Below are 24,975 nucleotides of genomic sequence, written 5' to 3'. Positions count from 1 at the left end.
CAGCCACATGGTTCCTTTTTCGCAAAAGCTTCAGCCTCACTGGACCCTTGCCCCGAACCACACAAGCAGCATATTTTCGACAATTTGTGGGGCGGGCGGGCGTTTGCCGCAACTGCCAGGCCTTAGTGCGTGTTGAAGCTCGAGGTTGATCTCGAAATGGACCCAGTCTGTTGTAAAGACCACAAGACAGGCCACATCCCTTCGATCCATATCACATCGCGACCTACTTTGTAGGGCAGGTTTTCTCAACAGAGCTCGCCGACTGCCCGCCCTTTTGATTCCGTAACGAACGTGCACGAGAACCGAGGACTGCGACCACGTCTGATTTTGATTTTCATTCACTCTTTCCTTGTAGTCGGTTACCTTTGTTTGCATTCATGACAAGCTCCCAGTCGCTCCTTCCTCCCCTCGCCTGTCTGTACTTCTTGGCCCCAACTTTCAAGACCCAGACTCCGCCGCCCTGACGTCCCTGTCCCTGCCGCCCATCGACTTCCAGCAGTACAACTAGCTGAAATTGCCCGCATTCTCTTCAACGGCCGATTCGTACTCCCCGCCTTGAGATCCGCCTCTTTCTTTTTCTTTTGGTTTCGGTCGGTAACGGTGCCACGAGCCATAGCTGGGAAACTTGGTGGAGGGTGAAGGAAGCTAGGCGAAACCAACGTCACCATGCCTTGTGAGTGTCCCTTCCACCTTCTCCCTTTGCAAAACAGTAATGTTATTGCATCTGGCTCTGCGCCCAGTCACACCCAAGCCGATGCCTGCACACTCCTTCCTCAGACCCCTCGAAGATGCCACGCGCAAACTATCTGATGGCCAAGGCACCCGCGACAAACAGGCGCCTCTGCCTCTCTGAACCTGCGCGCATCATGGCCCAGCTCCGATTCCCTCTCCACCCGCTCACGCATTGAGCCCAGCTATATGGAGCAACTGGTACTCCTTGGGTAGCTCTTCGCCGCAGTCTCGTTTCCTCTCATTTCGTGATCGCGCATAAAGGGGTCTTCAACATGGGTGTCTTGAAGGCCCATACCTACATCAGCCAGGGTCTTTCAGAAGGCCTAGCCAGTGCTGGCTGGCACTGCAACTTGGTTTCGCAACAGCGGCTAACTTTTACGTCAGCATCCCTCGTTGAGGATGAGTACATCAACGGCCAAGCGACGTGAGTTCCCCTGCCCTTTCTGGTGTCGGGTTCCTCTTCTCGATGTTGACTTTGCGCCAGGGTTCACAATGTCGCTGAGCTCGAGGACTGCTCCATCGCCATCGACGCCACGTACTACCTTCAGTACTTGCTGCACACCCCGCCCACGCGAGAACCTCTCCTGACGGCTTTGGGCGGTATGAATGGGCTTGACAACCACATCCGGGAAGACCTGGCGAACTGGAAGGCTCACAATGTTACACCGTTCTTCATCTTCGACGGCCAGTCCATGATGGGACAAGATGAGGTCATAACAAGCCGGGGTCGCAAGTCCATCGAGAAGTCAACGCAGGCCTGGGAGCTGTACGTTAATGGACAGGCGCAGGAGGCGGTCAACTCGTTTGGCAACCACAATGGCGCCTTCATAATTCAGAACCTGTACAGGATGCTCCAGAAAATACTGAAGGATTTGGACCTGCACTTCCTGGTTGCGCCCTATAATGCAGCTGCCCAGGTATGTCTCAGCCTCCTAGCCGGTATCCATGAGCACGGGGACTCAAGTCTAACCCGAGATAGATTGCATATTTGGACATGATCGATTCAGACCAATGCGCCGGTATCATGGGTCCGCAAGAACTTTTGCTTTACCCCATCAAAGACATGATCATTCGTTCGATAGACTGGACCAACAAGACAGCAACAGCCATCTCTAAGCGAAACATCATCAAGCAGCTCGGCATTGGCGACAACACTTTTGCAGACGCTCTATTGATGGTTGGAACCTCGTTCTTGCCTCCCTTTCCCCCATTGCAGGACGGCAGCGTTTTGCCTGTGCCCCGTAGGCAGAACGTGGTCGATGCCATCAACATGTTGCGGGCGTCAGAGAAGTCTGTTGCCTCGGCTTGCCACTCTTTCAGCGACATCTTAAAGTCCCACGACCCTAACTGGCTTGACAAGTACTCCAAGGCAAAGATGGCCGTGGCTCACTTCATTTATATCGCAGAAGACGGCGCCGTGACGGTGTATGACTACGACAAGCTTACCAAAGACAACCACGAGTATTTGGGCCTTCAGCTACCCGCAGAACTATTCCACTACCTCAACACCGGCCTGATTGGCCCGCGGATGCTCAGCTGGATAACACACAGCAAAATCACCGTGCTACCAACAATCGACGGTAACGTTTCGGAGGAGTACCGGAACCTTGTGACCAAGTCATTGGTTCCTGTAAAGGAGATGACTCTCAGCCTCTTGATCCCGCGTCTGAACCGTGGCATCGGATTCCGCGACGTGGCGATGAAGGTGTGGTTCGACGATAAATTCACCTACAACGTCAACCACCGAAACGTGCAGCCTTCTCCCGGAATCAGGACCGCAAGCTGGCTCATTACGGACAGCAAACTCAAATCACTCTTTCCCAAGCCAGAATCTGGATCCATTGCCTTTGAGGTCCTTTCGCTCAAGAACCCAGATCTCGTCAGCGCGACATCAACCAAGGATAGGATCAAGGGTGCGTCGCTTGACTCTGCAGACGTGATCGTATCGGTCACAATCTGGCGCTTCCTTCACCTGCGCGGCTACGTTTCGGACTCGCACGAACTGACGCCCTGGGGCCAAACACTGGCCCATGCACTCCAGGCCATTGAGCCAGTGGCCAAGGAACATCCCGACTTTGAGGGTCTCTACGAGCAGCTGCTGGTGGCCTTTGAGATGATCAGGTTTGGTGTACTTCACACCAAGGCGCCCCAGGATGAGTCCCACGGTCTGCCGTTGAACGGATCAGAGGATGACAAGGGCAGTCTACTACTTTTGAGCCGCGTTGCGACATTGCTCAAGTTGCGCCACGCCCCAACTGGATACACGGGACCTTTGAACAAGAGTTTGCTTGTGTTCCGCTCGCTGGCGTCCACGGTCAGGGAGGCAGACCGTGACCTTGTCGAGGCGATTGTTGCATCGATGTTTATGTATGCACAGGCGAAGCGTGAGAGGGATGATTCATGGGAGATTGGCAACCGGTAAGTCCTTGAAGGGTAGAACATGTTGGCAATTCGGCGGTCACTGATTTGATGCACATTATAGCCTCCCGTTCACACAAAATCCCGACATTGCATTTGGTATTGCGGTCAAAACACTGCTGGACGAGGTGCAAGTAGGTGAACCGCCTGAGGTGCGGCGCCAGCGCATGGAGACATTCCCAGCAGAATACGTGCCGCACTCTACGGACTTTGAAGAAGACATGGGCATCTTCTATGCGTTCTTTGAGGCGATTGCTGGTGCCCTGAAGACGCTCCCTGACAAGGAGCTCAGCGCTGCTGCCAAAGGAACATGGGAGACGGCTACCAAGTATCTGGAGTTAAGAAAGTAAGATTCGTCGAGGGGTGGTTGCAGCTGGGTGCACTCGGTTTGATGGTGATTGTAGCGGCGGCTAGGCTTGGATCAGCACTTGGTTGCATCTGCGTTACCTGAGATAAGGGCAGCGCGCAGCCTCATTGGTCAAGTACAAGGGGCCAAGTGTGTGACCGGGATCAAGCTTAATCTAGGCCAAACTGCGACTGAGGCGTTGTGGATAGGAAAAGCACAACGGAGAAAAAAAAAACAAAGATTACACACAAAAGACTGATTCGATTGCCTCTTGACCGCGTTTCTGCATGTCGTAACTGGAAACGACTAATAGACGTACAGGGCTCATAGTAAATCTGAGCGACGTCATGGTTTGTAGAGCCGAGCTGTCAACGGCGCTAACTTCGAACGGTGGGTCACTGACACATAGTTGACCATATCTACCCAGTAAGGTCAACGTTAACACGTTGATTGATAACAGCATGTGATTTGTAGGGTCGAAGTATCTACTGAAGTACCCAAGGTATTATAGTAGTACCGGTATGTGCATTATTCTGAGAAGGGCGTCGGCATAGTTGCATAAGAACCCCTTATTTTGAGAGTGGCATTGGTGCTGAGCCTCGCACCGACCACTGGTCAGTGTTGGCACTGGGTGGGTGGGTAGTCAGTCTTGTCCGTCTCAACCTTGTTCACTGTCTGGGGCCATGGGAAGCCTGTCGGAAAAGTTGATAGGACAAATAAAAAGGTGGGCAAGACGGCCGAGGATGGTCCCTGGTTTACTTTTGATATCCTGAGGACTGGTGATTGACGTTCTGGAATCCGAGTCTGCAACCCGGGCTAAAACCAAAAATAGCCTATAGGGGCGTGCGATTACCGTGGTCCAGACCCGAGAGACCTACCCAGTAAATTATTCTTTCCGGGTGTGGCCCCGGCTCCGCTCGCTTGCTCTAACACGGGTGGGAAGATGCAAATACTGGTCTCGGGGATGGCGGGACACGAGATATTGTCACGGTGTTGACCATGCTTTTCCCTTTTTGTGGCCAAGGGATATTGTTGACGAGCCCCGGAGACGACGGCTCGGGGATTGAATTATTTGTGGGTGGTGACTTTTATTTTTGGCGGCTGTGCCGGCGGCTTGGAAGTTTGCGACGTACGATTCCTGACTGGTTTGCAGCGATTACATGACACGGCGTGATTAGATATGGCCTATTTTGTTATGCTTGGGGCGCTTGGCCTGCTTATAGTTTGTTACAGTAAATCACCGCATGTTGCTAAATTGAACGACCTGAGAGGGGGCAGAGACGATCCTTTGACTTTGACTCTTGACTCTTGACTTTGACCAAGATATCCATCTCTGCAGCACTACTTGCACGGGGGGTTTTAGCGGCGCATCGGAGCTTCCCCGTCCCAACAGGCCAGTGGCTAGCCGATAGACAGGCAGGGAAACAAGATTTGACTGGTTGTTGTCAGTTGAAACTTTGGATAGGCATTCGTGTTTGGAAACGGTAAATCAGGAACCAATTGACCGGTTCCCTTGGACATTTGCGTTTTCGGTCAGGGTTTTGGTCTTGTCGATATTGCATGCAGCTGCTTCGCCTCAGTTAATTCCAGGGCATCCGGATTATGGTTCCTGGTCCAGACAGAGGCAATATTTGGGAAGCGATGGCAGGGCAAGCGAGGGCCATTTGCCGGTGGACGGACAGACAGCCGCCCAGGCCCGCGGCAATCTGTGGCTTTTCGATGCCAAGCCGCCTAGGAAAAAGGGGCCGGTCCACTGATGACGAAATTAACGCCCCCACCATTGGGTCCAATCGTGCGAAATTTCGGTAAGGCGACAGACAACCCCCACGGATTGGTTATGAAGGCGAAGGCGCAAGGATGGATGGAGTACTGTAATGGACTATACTGTGCTGTTTATACAGTCTTGCTCCCAAAGAACTCCGTAGGAATTCATCCATCATAATTCACTTTGCTTGGCCAGCTTGCTAATTGACTTTATTCTTTTTTTTCGTGTCTCCTTGTTCCCACTCGGTCCGATACGTTTCGATTCCTTGCATCGTTGGTCCAACGCTTGTGTTTAGGGCTTGTGCTGTACATACAGTACGCGTCCGTTTCACGGTGCGAGTTTGGGCTGAAGATGAAAACCCCATTTACTCTTTTCTTTTTTTTGTGAACCTACTGCATAGGACAACACACGCCTAGCCTTTCTGGAGCGCGCCTGCGTTGCATCTAAATGCTTGGTCAAGGGGTAAAAAGATATGGCAGAGTGCAAAGGTAAGAAACAAAGAAAAAAAAACCCAAGACGGACAACAAGATGACGTGGGTCCAAGGCCCTTGGGACGGCAGTTTTTGCCTTGGAAGAGGGCAAACAGGGCCATAGTCAGCAAACTCAGCTGCAAGTTCAACCGCCAATTGATAATGACAAGACGGAGGAACCACAAATCTTTTCCCTGGTTTCTGACCTGGCCCTCGCCATCTTGGTCACCCATTCTCCACTGGGAATGCAGGAGATATCTGGATCACAACGTGAGAGACACGGTATTGGAAACTGAGTACTTGGAAAGGATCTGCATCCAAGCTGATAAAGCGCTTTGCTGTACCTCCTTTTTCTCCATTTTCGATTGCGCGTTCTGGTAAAGTTACCGGTTGGCGTTTGTCTCGACTGTTCTTATATTTTTTATCCGACTTATCCGGCTTGATCCTTTCTGATCGCTGATCAGAACTGTCACTCGTTTTGTTGTCAAGATCCGTCCCTGCAAGGTTTAGCTTGCACTACTTCGCTCTGTTTTCTGTTGATTTTCAGTCTTTTTTAGTAATCGATCGAGTTATCCAGACTTTGGTCTTCTTTTTTCCCTTTTTTTTTATGACGCAAAGGGGTATCAGCTCCTGGCAACCCAGAATCTGGCTTTTTATTGTCGACCTCGCCATTTTCGACGACTGAGAGGCTATTACTGAGCAACTACCTGGACCTGCTTACGTCCAGAACTGCGGTGCCTAGATAAACAACCTGGAGTGGCTCCATATCCTCGGCTCTCCAGATTTTTTTTTTCTTGCTGACGGTCTTGGGTACAACGCGTTTGTTGTGCCCCTCATCGCGTTTGGTGTGATTTATTCCTCACCAATCACTCACTTCAAGACGACTTGAACGGATGGGTTATCCCACCGACAGCTGGCAACAATGACCACACCAGATAGACACAACACCTACAATGAAAAGATGCCGGACCCTGACCGGCTAGCTCCTGACCAAGCTACCCTTCACGAGGATGAATCAAGGGAATACACGAGCCGTCTGACAGATGACCTCGAACTTCTCCGGGCCGAGAGGCTCGTTACGACGCATGAGCAAGAGTCTCACTCAAGGACTTCGATACATAACCGGCGCCGGGCACCATCACCGATACCAGAAGACGCATTCAACGAGCAGATTGACGAGAAGGAGCAGCATGCCGGCCCGGTTCAGAACCAGGAGCCACCGACGCTGGCCACCAAGGCGTGGCTCAAGATTAAAAAGTTTCCTCGCGTGATCCGTTACCTTGTCTACTGGATGCCTGTGGCCGCGATCCTGTTGGCTCCCATCCTCATCGACAGGCTCGCGTTGGAGGATGAGAGACAGCCGCGCGTGGGAGGTGAGGGAGGCGTGGAGCTCTACTGGTTCGGCATCTGGCTCCAGATCCTATGGGGCACACTCTGGGCTTCGCGGTTCCTGTGCGCCATCATGCCGTATCTGTTCAAGTGGTGCGCCAAGCTGGTCGGCTCCAACAACCACAAGAAGTGGCTTGATGTCGGCAGAGGCCTCGAGCTGCACACGGCCTTGTTCATTTGGATGCTGGCGGTGCTCGTTTCGTATGGGCCGACCCTGGACATGGGCAGACCGAGGGACAAGCCTTTTGTCTCGTGGATCGACGTGGTTTTCAAGGTCATCATTGCGCTCTTTGTGCTGGCGGCGCTCAACTTTATCGAAAAGATCTTGATCCAGTGGATCGCCAACTCGTTCCACCGCCGCACGTATGCCTACCGCATCGAGGCCAACAAGCGGGACATACTGTACCTGGTCTCGCTCTACACGTACTCGCGCACCATGATCGAGCAGGAGGAGGAGTGGAGCCCCAACGGCCAGAGCCCTGCGACCGGGGCGAGGACGCCCATGCAGGCGCTGCAGCGGAACGCCCGAGACGCCTTCACCCGCGTCGGCAACGTCGCCAACAGGGTCGCCGGCGACTTTACCGGCCGCAAGATCCTGGACGAGAACCACCCGCAAAAGGTGGTGGCGGAGCTGCTGCGTTCGACTCCTACCAGCTTCACGCTGGGCAGGATGATCTTCCGGACTTTTGTCACGCCCGGAAACGAGACCCTGACGCTCGAGGACTTCCAAAAGGTCTTTGATAACACCGAAGACGCCGAGGCGTGTCTGGGCGTCTTTGACAAGGATCTCAACGGCGACGTGTCGATGCAGGAGCTGGAGCTGGTCTGCAACGAGATCCACCTCGAGAAGAAGGCCATTGCTGCGTCCCTCAAGGATCTGGACTCGGTCATCAAGAAGCTCGACAAGGTCTTTATGTTTATCGTCCTGGTCATTGCCATCATCGTCTTTGTCTCCATCATCTCGGGCTCCGCTGCGGCTGCTCTAGGGTCGGCAGGAACCACGGTTCTGGGTCTGGCGTGGATGCTGCAGGCGACGGCGCAGGAGTTCCTCCAGTCCATCATCTTCGTCTTTGTCAAGCACCCGTTCGACGTCGGAGACCGCGTGCGCGTGTACGGCAACACCGGCGACATGATGACGGGTGACGACTACTACGTCCAGGAGATCTCGCTGCTCTACACCGAGTTCAAGAAGATGCAGGGCCACGTCGTGCAGGCGCCCAACTCGCTGCTCAACAACCTCTTCATCCTCAACCAGCGGCGGTCCAACGGCCTCGCGGACCCGATCGTGCTCAAGGTCCGGTTCGGTACCACCAACGAGGTCATCGAGGAGCTGCGCGACCGCATGACCGACTTTGTGCTGGAGAACAAGCGCGACTACGGGCCCCGCATCATCACCGAGGTCAGCACCATCGACGAGGTGTACTCGGTCACGCTCAGCTTCGTCTTCTTCCACAAGTCCAGCTTCCAAAACGAGCTGCTGCGCCTGCAGCGCCACAACCGCTTCGCCGGCGAGCTGATGCGCCAGATGGCACTGCTGGGCATCGAGGGCCCGAGGAAGCAGCAGCCCGGAGGCACCAGGGACCTGCCCTTCTACTGGACCAGCGTCCCGCCGCCGGCGTTTGAGCCAGCCACCACCTACGTCACGCCGCGGCCGGAGCAGCCGCAGAGCCAGCCGAGCCAGGACGGCACGGCCACCAGCCCCGTCGTACCGTTCCCATCCCTGAGCATCCACACGGCGGACCAAGAACGCCAGCAGCAGCTGCAGCAGCAGCACCAACAACAACAACAACAACAGCAGCAGCAGTCGACGGGCGTGTCCACCGGGGCCTCGCAGTCGACTACGTCGGTCCGGCGCCGCCGCGGCCCGTCGGTGGTGATAGACCACGGGCCGGACATGTTCCAGGACGTCTACGGGAGCCGCCGGCACGACACGAGCGCGCAGCTCGCACGCCTGCAGAGCATCCGGGCGGCGGAGCACACCATCCAGCCGGCGGTGCACTCGCCCTCGTCGCCGGGCATCGAGCGCACCACCACGCGCGGCAGCCTCCACAGCCTCGGCCAGCACCCGTCGCGGAGGTTCTGGTCGCGGCGCGAGGCCATACAGGAGCGCGACGTCGGCGAGGGCGAGGAGAGGCCCATCGTGGGCAGCCCCAGCCCGCCGCCGCCTGGAGCGAGTGCCTCCAAGCTTAGTAGCGCGGAGAGGATGGTGTGAAGTATTGTTTTGATGAGAAAAGAGGTCGAGTATAAAATGAAACAAGACCAAAAAAAAAAAAAAAAAAAAAAAAAAAAAAGAAAACATGTTCTTAGAATAGAATGAAACTGGGACCGGGGATACCGGGGATATTGACGACATTCTCCTTTGTATAATCCTTGTGGTAATATCTAGTGTTATTACAACAATTTTCAATACCATTTTTTTCAACTTCAAAATCTCGACCTACGGGTTTGTTTTTTGTGCCTATCATGAAGTTTTTCAAACCACGGAACCCTTTTCGCTCACCTTGTCACTGCGCACCTCGGTAACCACCGTCTTGGACCTGCGCCTCCTCGAAACCAAAAACACCACGCCGCCGACCAAGCCCGCGACGGCGAGCGCGACCAACGCCCCAACGACGCCGGCCACGGCGTTGGACATGCCCGACCAGCCGCCGGCCCGCGAGCCCGAGGCAACACTGCCGCCGTCGCCGTTGAACGCGGCACAAAAGGACATTTTGCTCTCGCAGGCGCCGCACCACTCGGCGGTCGTGGCGATGGAGCGGCTCTCCATCTCGCGGGCGAAGTGCGGCCAGGACAGCGACTCCTCGCCGGACCCGAACAGCGGGAAGGCGTCAAAGGCGCCGTCGGTGCCGTTGCGGAAGAGGAAGCGCACGCGCAGCGACTCGTCCGCGGGCAAGGGAGCAGCCGGGTCGTCGTCGTCGTCCTCGTTGCCGTCGCCGTTGCTGAACAGCTCAAACGCCATGGTGGAGGCGTAGTCCGGCAGGCCGAAGAAGTCGTCCGAGAGGCCGGTCAGACCGGCGGTGCCGAAGAAGGACTGGAACGTGTCGTAGCTGCCGGCCAGCAGCGAGAACTTGAGCGCGGCCTTGGTGGCGACTGTCTGGCTGAGCTGGCGCAGCAGGCCCGCGGCCAGGGTGCGGCCGTGGATGTTGCGCGAGGGCTGCGACGCGTTGAAGTTGTAGCCGAACTCGGCCGAGTCGGCCAGGGTGCGCAGCTGTAGCAGGTCCGGGTCCGAGACGTTGCGGGCGGGCGACGAGGCGTTGTGGATGCGCGCCACGTTGACCAGGTCGAAGATGTCGTAGGCGTTGCGGTACGTCATGTCGTCGCGCTTCAGGTCGTGGACGCCGCCGGCCAGCACGTCGTAGAACCTGGCGTAAAATCCCCTCGTGGCGCGGTCCGTCTGGGCAAACTGCTCGCTCTGGAAGAAGGACTTGGCGGCCGCCGCGTTGGTCGGGCAGCCGTCGTCGCCCTTGATCCAGACGGCGTCGGGCGAGTCGGCGCTCTTGCCGTGCAGCACCACGTACTGGTAGCCGCCGAGCGGCGCCACGCTCCTGCTGCCGTTTTTGAGCGTCGCGCTGGCCACCGAGTCGTCGACGCGCCCGACCAGTGGCGGGTACAGGCCCTGCAGGAACGCCGTGGCCGTGTCGAGGAGGATGCTCTGGTCGGGGGCGCTGGCGTAGACCTGCCCGGGCACGTACTTGTCCGTAGAGATGCCGGCAATGTGCTGCGGAGAGCCCGGGGTCAGGTATCGGCTGCGGTAGGCGCTGCCGACCTGGAAGTTTTGCTGGGCGCCCAAGTCCGTCAGCATCTGGGAGCCGTAGTGTTTGGTGGTGCCTGTGTTTTCATGGTTGTGAGCAGGGTGAACTCGGTATCAGTTCGACTGAAAAAAGTGGTGTGCTCACGGTCGCCATGTCGGCTGTAGACCACGACGCCGTGAATGGTCTCGGCCAAGGCGCTGCTGGCGAGCGTTGCCAGTGCTGTGAGGGCCGTGGCCGAATGCATGGCTGTAATATCTAGACCAGACCAGACTAGATTGTGTAGACTAGACTAGGTGTTGACCGACTCCGGGGGGGAAATGCGAGTAAATAATGAATGCTCGGTTTCCCTACAACACCAAACCAGTTCCAAGTAGTCGAAAAGCCACATCACTCTTACCATCATCCCACCGGGCTCCCCTCCTTCTATATCTCCGTTTGCAAACTGCACTCCACCAATTCCATACTCCACGGAGATATAGTAGCTGTATTTCCATTGGCGAGACTGACCATTGGGTTCTTGGCGTACGTTAGTCTGGCTGCATTCCAGCTATCCAACGACAAGTACCCCCACATTGAGTTAGCTAACTTGCCTTTTGTCCTGCAATGCTACCTGCCGGTTGTCGGTGGCATACCTTGTATATATTCTCTGCATGCCGTCTCCTCCTATCGGCATCCGCCCGAGACCCTGCCGGCCAGGATCTCGGGTAGGATCTCGGATAGGAGTTCCGAATTGATTCGGCTCAAGTGCTATACTATACTATACTATGAAATGTAGTTTTTACACACCCCGAAACGCCCTTGCGATAGCCAGCCCAATCACCGGAAACGACATGATGACGTCGTGCAGCCCGTGCTTTAGAATGTGCTCCCTCACCAACCCCCTCGCCGTCTCGTGAGAAGCCACCCACCCGCCAGCGCCCAAAGCACGCCTGGTCGCGCCCTTCTCTCTATCCAGCTCCTCAAACGAGACGCCGCCGCCGCCGGCCCTGGCCGCATCTACGGCCGCGTGGTAGAGGTGCTCGCTGTGCGACCAGGGTATGTCGTAGTCGTCCTCGGCGTGCATGATGTCGATGTGATACCTCCGCCCCGTACCGCCGCCTTCCTCCTCGGCCCTTTTGATCAGGCTGGCGAGCTTTTCTCTGCTTCGCCACTTGGACATGATGAACTTGTTCAGCAGTGCCAGCAGCCGCGGAAAGCGCGCGACCGGGCTGAGGAGCGGGATCGTGCCCGCTACACGGTACGTGGCCGTCAGCAGCTCGACGTCTGCAAAGGGGGCCACCAGGACCATGCCCTTGAAAAACACGGGATCCGTCGGCCTCAGTGCGAGGTGGTGCGCCAGGGATATGGCGACGGCGGTGCCCAGCGACTGGCCAAAGAGGACGATCCGCGAGGGCGGGATGCCGGCTGTGTCTGCGGCCCAGGAGGCCAGGGTCAAGGCGTCGGTGAGCAAGCCTGTTTCCGAAGGGCTTCCGCTGCTGGAGCCAAAGCCCCGGTAGTCGATGGCAACAACGTGGATTTTGGAGGGTGAAGTGGCCGAAAGAGCACGGTAGCAGGGTGGGCGGAAACCCGAGGCAAGAGTGCCGGCTGCTCCGTGAAAGTAGAGCACCAGAAGAGCCTCAGGGTCGTCGCGCAGTAGCCGAAAAGATAGGCGAGTGGTGATATTTGGAGCCATTCCCTCGGGTTCCTTGACGAGTTCATGCTCATGTTGCTCATACAGGCCCAGCGGTAAGATGTGCCAAGCGTGCAGAGTCTCGCCATCTGGCGTTTTGAGGGTAAAGGGCGTCACTTGGTTGTGAAGGAAACCCCATTGCTCAGGAATTGACACATTCTTGAACCATGTCAGCGTGACAGCGTTGAGGTAGATGACCTGATTCTGGCAGGCAGGTATCGTGAGGAGGGCAACAAACGCAATGTATGATCCCAAGATGCCTGCCAAGACGTACAAAGTCGTCCAAAGAGGCGAAAGGTCCATTTTGAGAGTTTGTAAGAAGTCGCTGGATTTACAACATTATGAATGTACCTTGTCAGCGCAACGTTTGTGGTGTGGGGGATATGTAGATAGTAGCGAGTGAGCGAAACTGGTGGGCAATGAATTCCCCCGCCTTCAGTTGTGGATAATCCAAACTACAAAGTTGACCCGCGGGCGCTTAGCGACTGCACCGTATGTGGTTGTTGTTGGTTGTTCGCCTCTGCTGTCTTGGCGTGTGCGGCCATATGAGCCCCTGTGGGGGCCCCTGTAAGGCCCCCCTGTTAGCACCTTGACTCAGGTCTGGACAGCCCCTGGCTGGACCAGAGTTACTTGCTCCACACGTAGAGGGAGGCCAATTCTATCCTCGAGATAGGCGCCCGACTGAAGCGCTGTCCATGCCGACAACGGGTCTGCTATTTATACGTCGCGTAAACTCTTCATCGATCATATGTTTTAGGGTCTTTTCCGAGGCCGGATGGTCGGTCCAACTTGCATTGCATAACCGCCGCAGACGCTGTTGGCATGTCGGATGCTGGGAAAGGCCTGCAGCTGCGCAACGTTTATATCTCGGCGCCGTAGTCGGATTCCTCAGAAATACTGCGAACATCGCGCATCATATATCATGAGTGAATTCGAGGGTGTTTCCATGCCTCGTTGAAACAGTTATGCCGTTTTGAGCCATGTATTTGCTTCCCAAGCTCGCTGGTGCCCTCTCCTTGATGGTCCTTCTTCCTCTAAGCCTCGCCCTTCCAACAGGAATTCATTCTCGCCATGCCTCAACTTCCTCACTCATGAGCCATCAGATACCCGTCCAGGAAGACGGTACCGTCCCTGGGTGGGTTGAGGAGCCAGCACTACGCGGCACCTGGAAGGTTGTCTGGACATGCATTGCCACTACTTTCCTCTGCGTATGGACACTGCTCTGCCTCAACGTCCCGGCACCTACCGACACGTGGTTCGTCCTGTTCCGCCGTCGACTGCTGTGGATGATCCTGGCCATCCTGGGCCCCGAGATCGTGCTTACCTATGCTGCTGGCCAATGGTCTCGGGCTCGGCACTCGCTCGCCGCCTTTCGCAACTCAGGCCATCAAGGGTGGACAATGCGGCTGGCCTTCTTTGCCGACATGGGCGGCTTCGTGCTCGAGACGGCGCCGGATCCCCAAGACAACAACTCAAGCATCTCGTTCCCCCTCAACGCGAAGCAGCTGCATTGGCTCGTCGTCAACAAGCACCTTGCATACCCCTTGACGACTTCAGAAGAGGTCAACGACAAATCCAAGCAGGACCGCCTTGCCAAGCTCATCACCTCGATACAAATTAGCTACCTCGTGGTGGAGTGCATCGCGCGGGCGGCGCAGGGCCTCGTGCTGACGACGCTGGAGCTCAACACGCTCGCCATCGTCGTCTGCTCGCTCATGACCGCCTACACGTGGCTGCATAAGCCCGTCGACGTCCGCCACCCAATACGCCTGTGCTCCCCGCACACCCTGGCAGAGATCACGGGCCGTCGACCGTGGGACACGACGCCGCTCGACTTTGTCGACGAGAACGGGCCCGGCTGGGCCCTCAACGTCCAGCCCTTTATGCGCATGCCCGTCCTGCCCACCGAGCGGCCCCTGCAGCGGATACCAAACGACCGCTTCCCCATGGACCCCTACGGCGCACAGGAGTACCTAGTCTGCCTCGCGACCCTGGTGTTCACGGGCCTGCACCTTGCGGCTTGGGATTTCGAGTTTCCGTCCCGGGCCGAGCAGATTCTCTGGCGCGCCTCGAGCCTGATCCTGTTCCTGGTTACAGCCCTCTTTTGGGTCGCCGAGACGGCCGCGTCGTGGGTGCGGCTTGGACGGTGGCGTCGTCTGTATCTTTTAATGGTCAATCCGCAGAAGCTGGCTATACTTGATTTGCAAAGCAGCAGGGAGCAGGAGAAAGCCGCACCGGCGCCAAGAAAGGCCATCGAATTGCCACTCGCTTGGGAATTCTGGACGATCGCGCCTATAGCAGTTTTGTATGGCGTGGCCAGGTTGTATCAAGTGCTCGAAGGTTTTTTGCAGCTGAGACGTGTGGATGCTACTGTGTTTGTGCATATTCCTTGGTCAATGTATTTCCCACACTTATAGACCGTCTTGATGACGGTTGTTGGTAAACATCGTTAAAATTCTTGAATAATATTTGCAATAGTTTTGGAAATTATACACGGTTTCTCTAACCAAGAGACAGGCCTTTGGAGATCTCCCATGATAGCCTTTCTCGGAAAGGCTTAGACATATGCAAGCGTGTTGTCGTCCAAGATCCTACCGACAACACCTAGAGCAGCCTCGTTACCGGCGACAGACGGCCCACGAACAATGATCTGGAAGACACATGGCAGGTTAGCATATCAAACCTCAACAGCAGACAAGTCAAAACCACCAAATTGAACATACCTCGCCTTCGATCTTGTCGTCCGTGGTCTTGTGCACCCCCTTATCCTTCAACATAATCTCGGTGCTCGTCATGGGCGGCCCAAAGTGCGAGCACCCCTTCTCGCCCTCGTCCTTACTGATCCTGTAGTCGTAAAAGCTCGTCTGCGCAATGGCACCCGCAACCTTGGCCGCAGTGAGAGCGTACACAACCCTCGCGCCAGTCAGGATCCTCAAGTCAGACAGTGCAGCCGATGACAGGGGCGGCGTGCCGGCGCCGACGCGCTCGGCCACAAAGATCAATCGCAGCTTGCCCGGAGTTCGGCCGATTGCGGGACGGAGACTGTCGTTGAACGAAGTCAACAGCGAAGAGGCAGGCATGATACCATTCTGGAGACTGCGGGTCTGGAAGCCGTGCACCGTCCTTGCGATGAAAGACTTGAGAGAGTCGGCCGCCTCGGCGCGGGTCTGGAGCAGCGTCTCAGGGGTAGCGACTATGACGGTCGGCGAGATGCCGCGGGTTGCCATCTGCAGGTCCCGTGACCGTCCCGCAACAGAGTTCAGGGCGACCGAGCTATTGGAATAGAGTGCCGCAAGAGTCAGGGTCAAAGTATAAACGTCCGAGAGCGGGGCAGCGGGGAGGAACAGATCCGAGGGACCGAGGCGCTGGGACGTGGGCACGGCAAAGATCTGAGCCGAAACGGCGGCAACGAGGTTCGCGGTCGTAAAGCGAACCATCTCTTCCGTCTCGCCGGTTTTGTTCTGCCAAAATACCGTCACGTCTCGTGGGTCCTTCTGGCCTTCGGTCGGAGGCAACTCCTTGCCGGCGTCTTGGGGAGCCTCGGCGATGAGGTCATGCCACGTGGCGACGTTGACGGCTCCGCCCATGCCCTTGGGTACCTCATTCCAGTCGAGGTGGCGGTTTCCCTCGTCTACGACCCAGATGACATTACGGAGCGAGGGATAGTTCTTGACGACGAGATCGAAGGGAAAGGCGCCCGGGAGGGCGATGACGGTGTCTGCAGCCGAACGGCGGAGCATCGAGATGACGACATCCTCTGGTTGTTCAACGGGCAAAATAATGGCGGTCAGGTTGTGGAAGGCGCAAGCAAAGAGAGCAGCGAGAAGCTCAACCGAGTTGGGGAGGTAGATGGCCACACGGTTGCCGCCCTGGTCAAGGATGTGCTGGCCGATGATGTTGATCTGGCGAGTGACGTCGTCTAGCATCGAAGGTGTCAGCAGACAAACAAAACCAGCGATTCATTAAGCAAGCTCAGCTTGTTCATTCAAAGTCATAGCAGCAGCCCTGCAACTTACCGAGGTTTTGCTCGTGCACCTTGTCACCATGGACCGTCAACAGCTTCCCCTTGCCGCCGGTATTACCTTCACCCTCGGGAACGCCAGCTACAGCACGCCTCCAAATGTCTCGCAGATCACCATCCCGACCCTTGGCCCACTTGGAAGCACCGGGGTCCTTGACGTTGAGCCCGCTGTTGAGAGGCATGCCATGTGGTGCTGCATGACAACGATAGACGGACGACTGGCCGGGTTGCCGGACAGGCGAAGACTGGGCCTGTCGGGCCAGCAGCATCGGGTGCGTGTCGGGCTCCTTGCGAGTGAAGAGGGCCCATGTCCAAATGCCGAGGAGAAGGGTAAAGATTGTTGTGGTGTAGCCGTTCCATTGTCCGAGGACAAGGGAGAGGTGCTGGTCAATGTCCCACATCCAGCTGTCGACACCCATCTTTGCGGACTTTGTCTCGGTATAGCCGGCAGTTCCCAAAGTTGAGAGGTGGGGAAACAGGTATCGTTTCGCTCACAAATCGGATACGGTCTTGCAAAAAGAAGAAGAAGAAAAAGACAAGACTATGAAATTTCCCATGCAGCGAGTAGATGGAATCGTCGCAATGTATACGTGGATAATATCGGGTTCGGAGCTTTGGTTTGTCCCCGCCACACGAAATCCGGTGTAAACTTCGGGCAAGTTTCAAGATGATGCAAGCACTGGTGAGCGATGATGGGTGGGGTTGTAGAAACTTATGTGGGTCGGATGCCGAATAGTGGGAGCTGGCTTGGCATCTCCGTAATTAGGCAGCTAGCTAGCTGGGTGGATTGGGCAAGGTTAGGTACTCTGATTCAGCGGTACTGGATTGGACAACAACAACTACTGTAGCACGTACGCAACTAAACAAGACCCTGAAAGGTTCGACACCAAGTCAGCAACAAACAAGCAAGCACTTTGAGTCTTCGAATCGGTTTATCTTGAAACGTTATACAGCTGATAGGCAGTGACAGCTGAGCGAAACAAATGACTGCTGTTGAAGAAATCAAACTGAGACTGCCTAAGCTTCACTAGTTTTGTCACTCACGATTGTGGCTTGATTTGGACTGGTACAAAGGTACTTACTTTACTTCATTTGTACTGGACGGGACATTCGGGACAACTTGGGTTAGCTGGTCTGTGCTTGCATGAATGCCTGCAGGGGTCCCGTTGCCATTGTTGACTTTTCGGTCCAAAACTCCATCATCTCAATCCCGCGAAACAAAAACAACAGCAATTTGCCAGCGACAAAGACCGCCAACGACCTGGGGGAGGAAGGAGCGCAAAAGTCCGAGGGAAGCCTCGAGATTTACTAACCCACAGCAGCAGCAGCATCAGAATTAGCAGCATATTATACACTTTACTGTTTACCCGACTTTCGGTCGCACATTATTTCCCAGTCCGCCAGACCGACCATCTTTTAGCCAGGCAACCACTGCTGAGCATTCCGGTACACCATGTCATCCACCACCATCTCCAAAGGCTTTTCCAGCCTGACGCCGGTCGGCACGCCCAAGAAGCAGACTCCGAGCCCGGCGGTCGATAGCCCTGGCAACTGGACCCATCCGCGCCTGGCCGAGATCACCAAGCGCCAGAAGCGCACTACCTTCACCGACAAGAACGCCCGCATAATCGCGTATAACGTCGCGGCGCTGGTTATCGTCCACCTTTTCAAGACGAACGCGACGGTGCAAAAGTACGAACGGAGGTTGGTGGCCCATCCCCCGTTGTTTACAGCTTTTCAAGGCCTTGCGCGGCATGGCGGACGAATGCCGTGGCCGACGGAAATGAAGCATGTACTAACCCCAGTTCCCGTTCCAGCTTTTCCGAATCCACAAGATCCCTGATATGGTGGGCCAATCTCGGCCTGCAGCTCATTCCGCTCATCAACATCCTCGTCGCCCTCCTCCCAGTCTTCCGCAAGAAGGACGACCTCTCGGACATACCCCTGACGACGACGCAGCGCAAGCTCCTCGGCCTGCCGCCCTCATCTGCACCCGCCACACCCGGCTCCGTCTTCAGCACACCTCCGCGCTACACGCGCACGCCTTCGCTCTCGGGCTCCGTCGGCAGCAGCAAGAGCATCAGCGGCTCTCCACTCTCCGGAAGTCCGTCCGCCGCAGCCGCCGCCAACAACAAGAGGCTAAACGGCTCGACCTTTTCACCCGTCGGCGCCGGCAGTCCGCTCTTCCAAAAGATGCACGGCAGAAGGTCGTCCCTGAGCGGCAGCGGTGGCATCTCTTCTGGCGGGCTGCTGAGTCAGGGCGCCTCGAGTGGGTCGAGCTTGTTTGGACAGTCGACGGCCGCGGGAGCTGCCACCCCAAGCCCGTCGGGGAAACGTACGTCGGTCGGCCTCAACAGCAAATTCCTGTACGAGAAAGGACGGAGGAGCTCAGGTGCTGCCGGCTGGCTGCAGTAAAGGACTGTTTTTTTTTTTTTTATTTTTCGGGGGGCGGTAGGGCAACGTAGTGGGGTGGGCCAAAAATGATCTTGAATTTTCGTTTCGTCTGTATACCAAACAAAATTTGCCCTGAATGATCGTTACGGCATCAAGTATGCGCAGGGGATCTGCTCTGGTGCGTGCGGGGTGTTTTTTACTTTTTTCTTCCTTTTCTCCAAATAATGAGGATGCCGGGACGAGGTTAGGAGTTTTTTTTTTTTTTTTTTTTTTTTTTTTAAAAAAAATAAATAAATAAATAACACAAAGTAATGAAAAAGGGTCTTATCACATCTATCGGAAGGTTTTACGAGGGCATCCGTCGTCTGTTGTTGAGCTCCTCGCAGCGTGACTTGTATCTGCTCGTCCGAGCGACTCGGCTCTGTTTTGATGCGAAATTGTAGGTGACTGGCTGACATACTACCTTTTTGACGACTTAGTTCCGCAATGGCCGGGACCCTGATCCCTGTAAGCGAGAGTTCGTTTTTCTGGAGTCTTGAGAGATCCGAATCTCCGTTTCGACAGCACCGTTCTTCTCATGTTTCTGCTTGCAGTCCTGCTTTTTGTTCCCTGCCTGTGTGTTAAGACATCACCTCATCCCTGGTTCATAAAACACAAACTTGAGAGTCAAGACTCGCGAGACACGGTTTATTGCACCCATCCCTTCTACCGTCGGCCAACTTCCGATTTTTTTTTTAGGTATTACTTGATATGTCTATACATGACTAAAATTATATTTACTTGGTCATCATGGTCATCATTCGTCAGCACCACCAGCGACGCCCAACCCCTCCCTCGCAGCCAATATGTCCCTCTCGCCTATGCCGCTCCGCTCGCACATGCCCCTGAAGATGCCGCCCTCCATCCTGAACAGCTCCGCGGGCTCGCCCAGCTCGGCGATCCGGCCCTGGTCCATGACGCAGATGCGGTCGTAGCCGACAATGGTCCGCAGCCGGTGCGCGATGCATAGCAGCGTCTTGCCCCGGAACCCGACCGCCATGGTGGCCTGGATCTTGGCGTCCGTCTCCATGTCGACGCTCGAGGTCGCCTCGTCGCAGATGATGATCTGCGAGGCCCTGACCAGCGCCCGCGCCAGCGCCATCAGCTGCCGCTGCCCGAGCGAGAAGTTGAGCCCGTCTTCCTCCACCACCGAGTCGAGCTGGATACGCCCGCCACCGCCGCCGGCCTCCTTTTCTTGGATGGCCGTCGACGTGTCGGTCCCGCTGCCCGTCTCGGGCCCGACTAAATCCGCCTGCCTCAGCGCACCCCAGAGCTCGAGGTCCGTGTGCTCGCCGAATGGGTCCAGGTTGCTGCGCACCGTGCCCTTGAACAGGGTGGGGTCCTGTGGAATGATGGCCAGCCTGGACCGGAGATCACCCAGGCCGATCGTGGCAATGTCCAGGCCGTCGATGGTGATCTTGCCGCCGGACAGCTCGACCAGTCGGAACAGGGCGCTCATGATGCTGCTCTTGCCGGCGCCCGTCCTGCCCACGATACCAATCCTCTCGCCACCGCGAACCTTCATGTCCAGACCGCGCAGGACCAGCGGGAGGCCGGGCCTGTACCGCATCTCGACGTTCTCAAAGATGATCTCGCCCTTTTCGGGCCACGAGGGCGCTACTTCGATGGTCTTGAGCGGCGCCTCCGACTCGAGCTCCCGGCCGTAGTACCGCAGCCGCTCGACGGCGTTCATGCCGTTCTCCACCTCGGCCAGCTGCCGGACGGTGAACTGGATCATCTGTACAATGGCGAGGATGTAACTGAGCACGAGCCCGCCGATGGACGGTGGCACGTCGAAGCGGTTAGTGACCACCAGCACGCCCGTCGTCAGGACGAGCGCGTTGCCGATGGCGTCGAGACGGATGGACAACCACCTCTGGTTCGAAAATGTCAGGTAGTAGGCCGAGTTCATATCGTCGATGGCGACCCTGAGATCGGCAGCGAAGCGGTCCTGGAGTCCGTAGGCTCGAATGCAAGCCACGCCGCTGAGACCCTCGCCGAACTTTGCAAACACGTTGGACCGGAGCGTCGATTCGAACCGCTTGACCTCGCGAGCAGAAGCGCGGTAGTAGGCTGTGGAAGCTAAAAAGACGAAAAATAGGGGCACGAGCGCGGCGGCAAAGTAGTAGAAGAAGGCAATGATGAGTGCAAACGTGGACAATATTCCCGAAACGGAGAAAAAGTACATGCGCATGGCGTCGGCCAAGTTGTTGTCCATGACGTCGACGTCGCGGGAAAATCGGTTCGTGATGCGGCCCAGGGGCGTCGTGTCGAAGAAGGACATGGGCGCGCGCAGCACCCTCGTCACTGCCTGGTGCAACATGGACCTCGATGCCCTCGTCCCCAACACTGAAAGGGCGACCATGAATCCAAATAGCAGCACCACCTGAGCGACGGCCAGCCCGGCGTAGATGCCAATGTAAACCGGCGTGGGCAGCGAGAAGCGGTCCGACGTCCAGTACGACAGCCACAAGGCCGTGGCGATATTGGCACCCTGAGCTACGATGAGCAGGACTATTGTCAGGGGCGCGTTTAGGATGCTGCCAGAAGCCCGGATGTAGTCGTCGTAGACTGACCACGGCACGCTAGCGACGGCCTGCTCCTCGGTCTGCATCAGGGACTTGCCCTTCTTCAACTTGATATTGTCACCAGGCTGCTTCTCCTTTGTGTCCTTGGTGTCTTCACCATCCCCAACGCTTTCGTCGTCGGCCTTCTTTTCATCCTTCTTCTCCTCGAGCGCATGGGTTTCCATGAGCTGCTTGAACCCTTCATGGTTGTGTACAAGATCATCAAAGGTGCCGACGGCTTGGATCTTGCCAGCCTCCATCCATACTATGCGGTCGCAGCGGTTGAGGACCCATAGTTGATGTGTCGCTAAAATTCGGCACTTTTCACCTAGCAAACCTAGGATTGCGTTGTCAAATATGTGGCGCCCAACATGAGCGTCGACGGCACTCAGTGGATCGTCCATGAGAACCATGTTGGCATCGAAATAGATTGCACGCGCAATGTTCAGCCTTTGTTTCTGTCCTCCCGAGATGGTGATGCCGCGTTCGCCAATCTCGGTCAGATCACCGTTGGGGAGCATGTCCAAGTCCGGTTGAAGAGCACATCTACCGTCACCATTTTGTTAGCAAGCAATACTCTTTCACCTGACAGAAGTTCTGGATTCCGGGGGTTTCCAGGTCCGACATACGCTTTGATGACCTCCCTATACCAGGGCTCGTCCATCTCCTTGCCAAACAGAATGTTGTCTCGGACGGTCGTGTTTTGGATCCATGAATACTGGGGACAAAAAGCCCTCGAAGCTCCCAAAACAACCTCTCCCGCCGTTTTACGCATGTCTCCGGCCAGCGCGGCCAGCAGGGATGACTTGCCACTGCCCACGCTTCCAATGACAGCGATGAGCTCTCTGCGTCCAATGGCAAGGTTGAGCTCCTCGAGGTGGAACGGCTCCCGCTCCGTTTTTGCGAGCGGGCTGTCGGTTGTGCCCTCGCCGTTCTCCGGTCCAGGCTTCTCCTTTCCAGCGGCATTAGCAGTCTTCTTGTCCTTCTCGCCGTCCTTCTCCTGCACAGGAGTCTTCTCCCACGTGAAGGAGGCTCCGTGCATCTCGATGGCATTCTCGCCGTCCATCCTCTTCACCACATCCTCATTCTGCTCCTCGGCCAGCAGAAACTCCTCGATCCGCTTGAGCGAGGACCACCCATCCGTGATCTGCCCAATGACAAGAGGTAGCAGGTTAAGTGGCATCCGCAGGCCGTTGAAGAGCGCCAAACTTGAGAAGATCTGGGCTGGGTTTAGGTTGTGGCCCGAGAGCGAATATGTGATAAAAGACAGCATGGACGCAAAAATGGGCAGCGACAGACTGACGGCCAGGATGGCGTTGCGGATGGACAGGAGCATCTGGATGGCCGATATCTCGCGAGCGCGGAGCTCGTGAAGCCGTGCAATGAAGCTGCTCTCCCAGCCAAAGTACTTGACGAACCGTACCGACTGCAGAATCTCTTGAGTCAGCGAAACACGCTGATCCGTGATTCGGTTGATGCCCTTCCGCCGTATGAACAAAGACTTGATGGCCCGCGTCAGGATCGGGACACCAATGACCAAGAGTGCGAAACCGGCAAGGGCAGAGTACGTGATGTTGATGAGCAGTACGATCAATGTGATCACACACGCGAGCGGGGCCGTCCAAATGACGTGGAATAGACCAAACGCCTGGTCGACGCGGTACGTGTCCACACTCATCAGGTTAACAATCCGGCCATTTGCCCAGCCTGCGCCCTGGCCCTCGGGATTGACGCCGCCCTTGCCTCCCTTCTTCTTCTTATTTTTCTTATCCTCCGTTTCCTTGTTGTCCTTGGTCTCGTTGTCGTCTTTGGTCCCGCCCGCCTTGGCCCTGCCGGACAGGACCATACTTTTCTCATACACCAACTGAATTAGGCTTGCCCTGGACTGCCCGCCACATATCATGCCATGGTATATAAAGTGGTTCATAGCCAAGCTTTGTGCGACCTGCATCAAGACCACTCCGACGATGAGCCCAGCTCCCGTGCCCACTGGCGGAGCTGGCGTCCCTTCATTGGCGGCGTTGTAAGCATCCGTTGCGAACTGGATCAGAAAGCGCAGCATGAAGGGCGACAGGACCTGCATCAACGTCGATATCAGCGAGCAGAAGCCACCCAGCCAAAACTCGCGGAAGAATGCCTCGTGAATAGCGAGGGCGAGCGGGAACTTCTGGCCGGCGGCGACGCGCTTCTTGAAAGAGGCCCGCACGCGATCCGACATGGGCTCGACGGCACGTTGAGGGTTCACAGCCCAGATGTCGGTCAGCTGTAGGCTGCGGCGGTAGCCCGTCTTCATGAGCGGGCCCTGCCATGAGAAAAGCAGTTTGCTCAGGAAGCCGGCGTCGGCCTCTGGGCACGGTCTACGCTCGTCCGGCAGCGGGGGTATGCCACCCCAGCGCAACGGATTAAGTTTACGGTACCACGGCCGAGCGGTCCATTCTTGCTGGAGCGCGCGTAGGTGCGTCGAGTAGGTGGCGGATACGTCGGTGGCTGTGCTTTTTGTGCGGTGCAAGCTGTTTGTTGTTACAGTTGCAGGCAGTGAAAGGGATTCTATTGAAGATTGGCGCCGGTCCTTTTCCTCGTCGGATGAGGTAGCGTCATCTAGGTCGGCGCTGGATTCTGGGACGGGACTTTGAGCGAAAGGCCGAATGAAGTCGGCTTCCCGGCTCATTGTAGCGTCCGAAACTATCCCCTCCTGATCATCTTGCGTCTGGTTCCTAGTATTAGGATCACTGGAGGTAGTCCTCCTGGATCCCGGTCCATATTTTGGTGGTGGACCTGTCATGGCTGTTTTTTTGTTCGCTGCTATGGTGCGTCTTGCGTGACGGACAAGAAGAAGATTGTATGACGGTGGAGAAGGAGAGGCAACCTTATGTGCAAACCAAGGGCCGGACCAGACTTCAGAAAGGATCAGTTACCATACATGGTAAGCCCGGCAGTTTAGTGGGTACTTTTATTCTCAGCGGCGTCAGCACTGAGCAACAAGTACTGCAGTACTGTCGTATACCGTATTTAACAATGTCTCAACCACACTGTAACTTCGAAAGGGGGCAAAAGGGGACGGACATAACACGGGGTTGTTACCAAAATGGGTCGGGTCGGCTCGGGCGTGCAGTACCCCCGTACCTGCTGGATCCTCTTCTACGGTACCGTAGGCTGATGGATGGCTTGCGTGTCGTGAAAAGGAAACCCATTGAGCTGATTGGTGCACGTCAGCAGGGTGACTCGACGAAGAAGGCAGTCATCCATACATTCACCGGTTGATCAATTACTGTATATATTATGCATGTATATATGTTTGTATCAAAAGTGGTTGCGGGTTTCCATGTCTTGAAAGCATTCGCGTCCCTCTGGGGTGTGTAAGCAAACCAAGAGTCATTGTGGGATTTAGATTTGCAATCTTTTTGGGTTTGATC

The 24,975-nt window shown here is 56.1% G+C and overlaps 9 protein-coding genes across 9 annotated transcripts; 4 read left to right on the top strand and 5 right to left on the bottom strand.

Moving 5' to 3' along the window:
* Positions 1 to 1,004: 1,004 nt before the first annotated feature.
* PpBr36_02120 (uncharacterized protein) lies at positions 1,005 to 3,500 on the top strand (the record flags this gene model as incomplete). The annotated part of the gene is made up of 4 exons (XM_029889303.1): positions 1,005 to 1,156; positions 1,217 to 1,649; positions 1,712 to 3,150; positions 3,215 to 3,500. 4 exons carry the CDS (start codon positions 1,005 to 1,007, stop codon positions 3,498 to 3,500), a joined length of 2,310 nt encoding a protein of 769 aa, XP_029751242.1.
* Positions 3,501 to 5,076: 1,576 nt separating this feature from the next.
* Positions 5,077 to 5,277, bottom strand: PpBr36_02119 (uncharacterized protein; the record flags this gene model as incomplete). The annotated part of the gene is made up of 1 exon (XM_029889302.1): positions 5,077 to 5,277. One exon carries the CDS (start codon positions 5,275 to 5,277, stop codon positions 5,077 to 5,079), a length of 201 nt encoding a protein of 66 aa, XP_029752348.1.
* Positions 5,278 to 6,653: 1,376 nt separating this feature from the next.
* Positions 6,654 to 9,332, top strand: PpBr36_02118 (uncharacterized protein; the record flags this gene model as incomplete). Its single annotated transcript, XM_029889301.1, has 1 exon — positions 6,654 to 9,332. One exon carries the CDS (start codon positions 6,654 to 6,656, stop codon positions 9,330 to 9,332), a length of 2,679 nt encoding a protein of 892 aa, XP_029752347.1.
* Positions 7,124 to 12,844, bottom strand: PpBr36_02117 (uncharacterized protein; the record flags this gene model as incomplete). Its single annotated transcript, XM_029889300.1, has 6 exons — positions 7,124 to 7,489; positions 7,548 to 8,102; positions 8,202 to 9,305; positions 9,621 to 10,948; positions 11,017 to 11,142; positions 11,659 to 12,844. The coding sequence occupies 6 exons, from the start codon at positions 12,842 to 12,844 to the stop codon at positions 7,124 to 7,126; spliced, it is 4,665 nt and encodes a 1,554-aa protein (XP_029752339.1).
* Positions 12,845 to 13,632: 788 nt separating this feature from the next.
* On the top strand, positions 13,633 to 14,958 carry PpBr36_02115 (uncharacterized protein; the record flags this gene model as incomplete). Its single annotated transcript, XM_029889298.1, has 1 exon — positions 13,633 to 14,958. The coding sequence occupies one exon, from the start codon at positions 13,633 to 13,635 to the stop codon at positions 14,956 to 14,958; it is 1,326 nt and encodes a 441-aa protein (XP_029752341.1).
* On the bottom strand, positions 14,095 to 14,489 carry PpBr36_02116 (uncharacterized protein; the record flags this gene model as incomplete). Its single annotated transcript, XM_029889299.1, is given in 2 exon segments — positions 14,095 to 14,310; positions 14,328 to 14,489. The coding sequence occupies 2 exon segments, from the start codon at positions 14,487 to 14,489 to the stop codon at positions 14,095 to 14,097; spliced, it is 378 nt and encodes a 125-aa protein (XP_029752338.1).
* A 140-nt stretch (positions 14,959 to 15,098) lies between the features above and the next one.
* On the bottom strand, positions 15,099 to 16,981 carry PpBr36_02114 (uncharacterized protein; the record flags this gene model as incomplete). Its single annotated transcript, XM_029889297.1, has 3 exons — positions 15,099 to 15,191; positions 15,265 to 16,460; positions 16,558 to 16,981. The coding sequence occupies 3 exons, from the start codon at positions 16,979 to 16,981 to the stop codon at positions 15,099 to 15,101; spliced, it is 1,713 nt and encodes a 570-aa protein (XP_029752340.1).
* A 1,034-nt stretch (positions 16,982 to 18,015) lies between these two features.
* PpBr36_02113 (uncharacterized protein) lies at positions 18,016 to 18,977 on the top strand (the record flags this gene model as incomplete). Its single annotated transcript, XM_029889296.1, has 2 exons — positions 18,016 to 18,266; positions 18,380 to 18,977. 2 exons carry the CDS (start codon positions 18,016 to 18,018, stop codon positions 18,975 to 18,977), a joined length of 849 nt encoding a protein of 282 aa, XP_029752343.1.
* A 775-nt stretch (positions 18,978 to 19,752) lies between these two features.
* Positions 19,753 to 24,344, bottom strand: PpBr36_02112 (uncharacterized protein; the record flags this gene model as incomplete). The annotated part of the gene is made up of 2 exons (XM_029889295.1): positions 19,753 to 22,108; positions 22,192 to 24,344. The coding sequence occupies 2 exons, from the start codon at positions 24,342 to 24,344 to the stop codon at positions 19,753 to 19,755; spliced, it is 4,509 nt and encodes a 1,502-aa protein (XP_029752342.1).
* Between the last annotated feature and the right edge of the window lie 631 nt (positions 24,345 to 24,975).

The sequence above is a fragment of the Pyricularia pennisetigena genome, chromosome 2 (assembly GCF_004337985.1).
Source record: "Pyricularia pennisetigena strain Br36 chromosome 2, whole genome shotgun sequence".
Classification (NCBI taxonomy): domain Eukaryota; kingdom Fungi; phylum Ascomycota; class Sordariomycetes; order Magnaporthales; family Pyriculariaceae; genus Pyricularia; species Pyricularia pennisetigena.
This window is presented reverse-complemented; position numbering and strand designations above follow the sequence as displayed.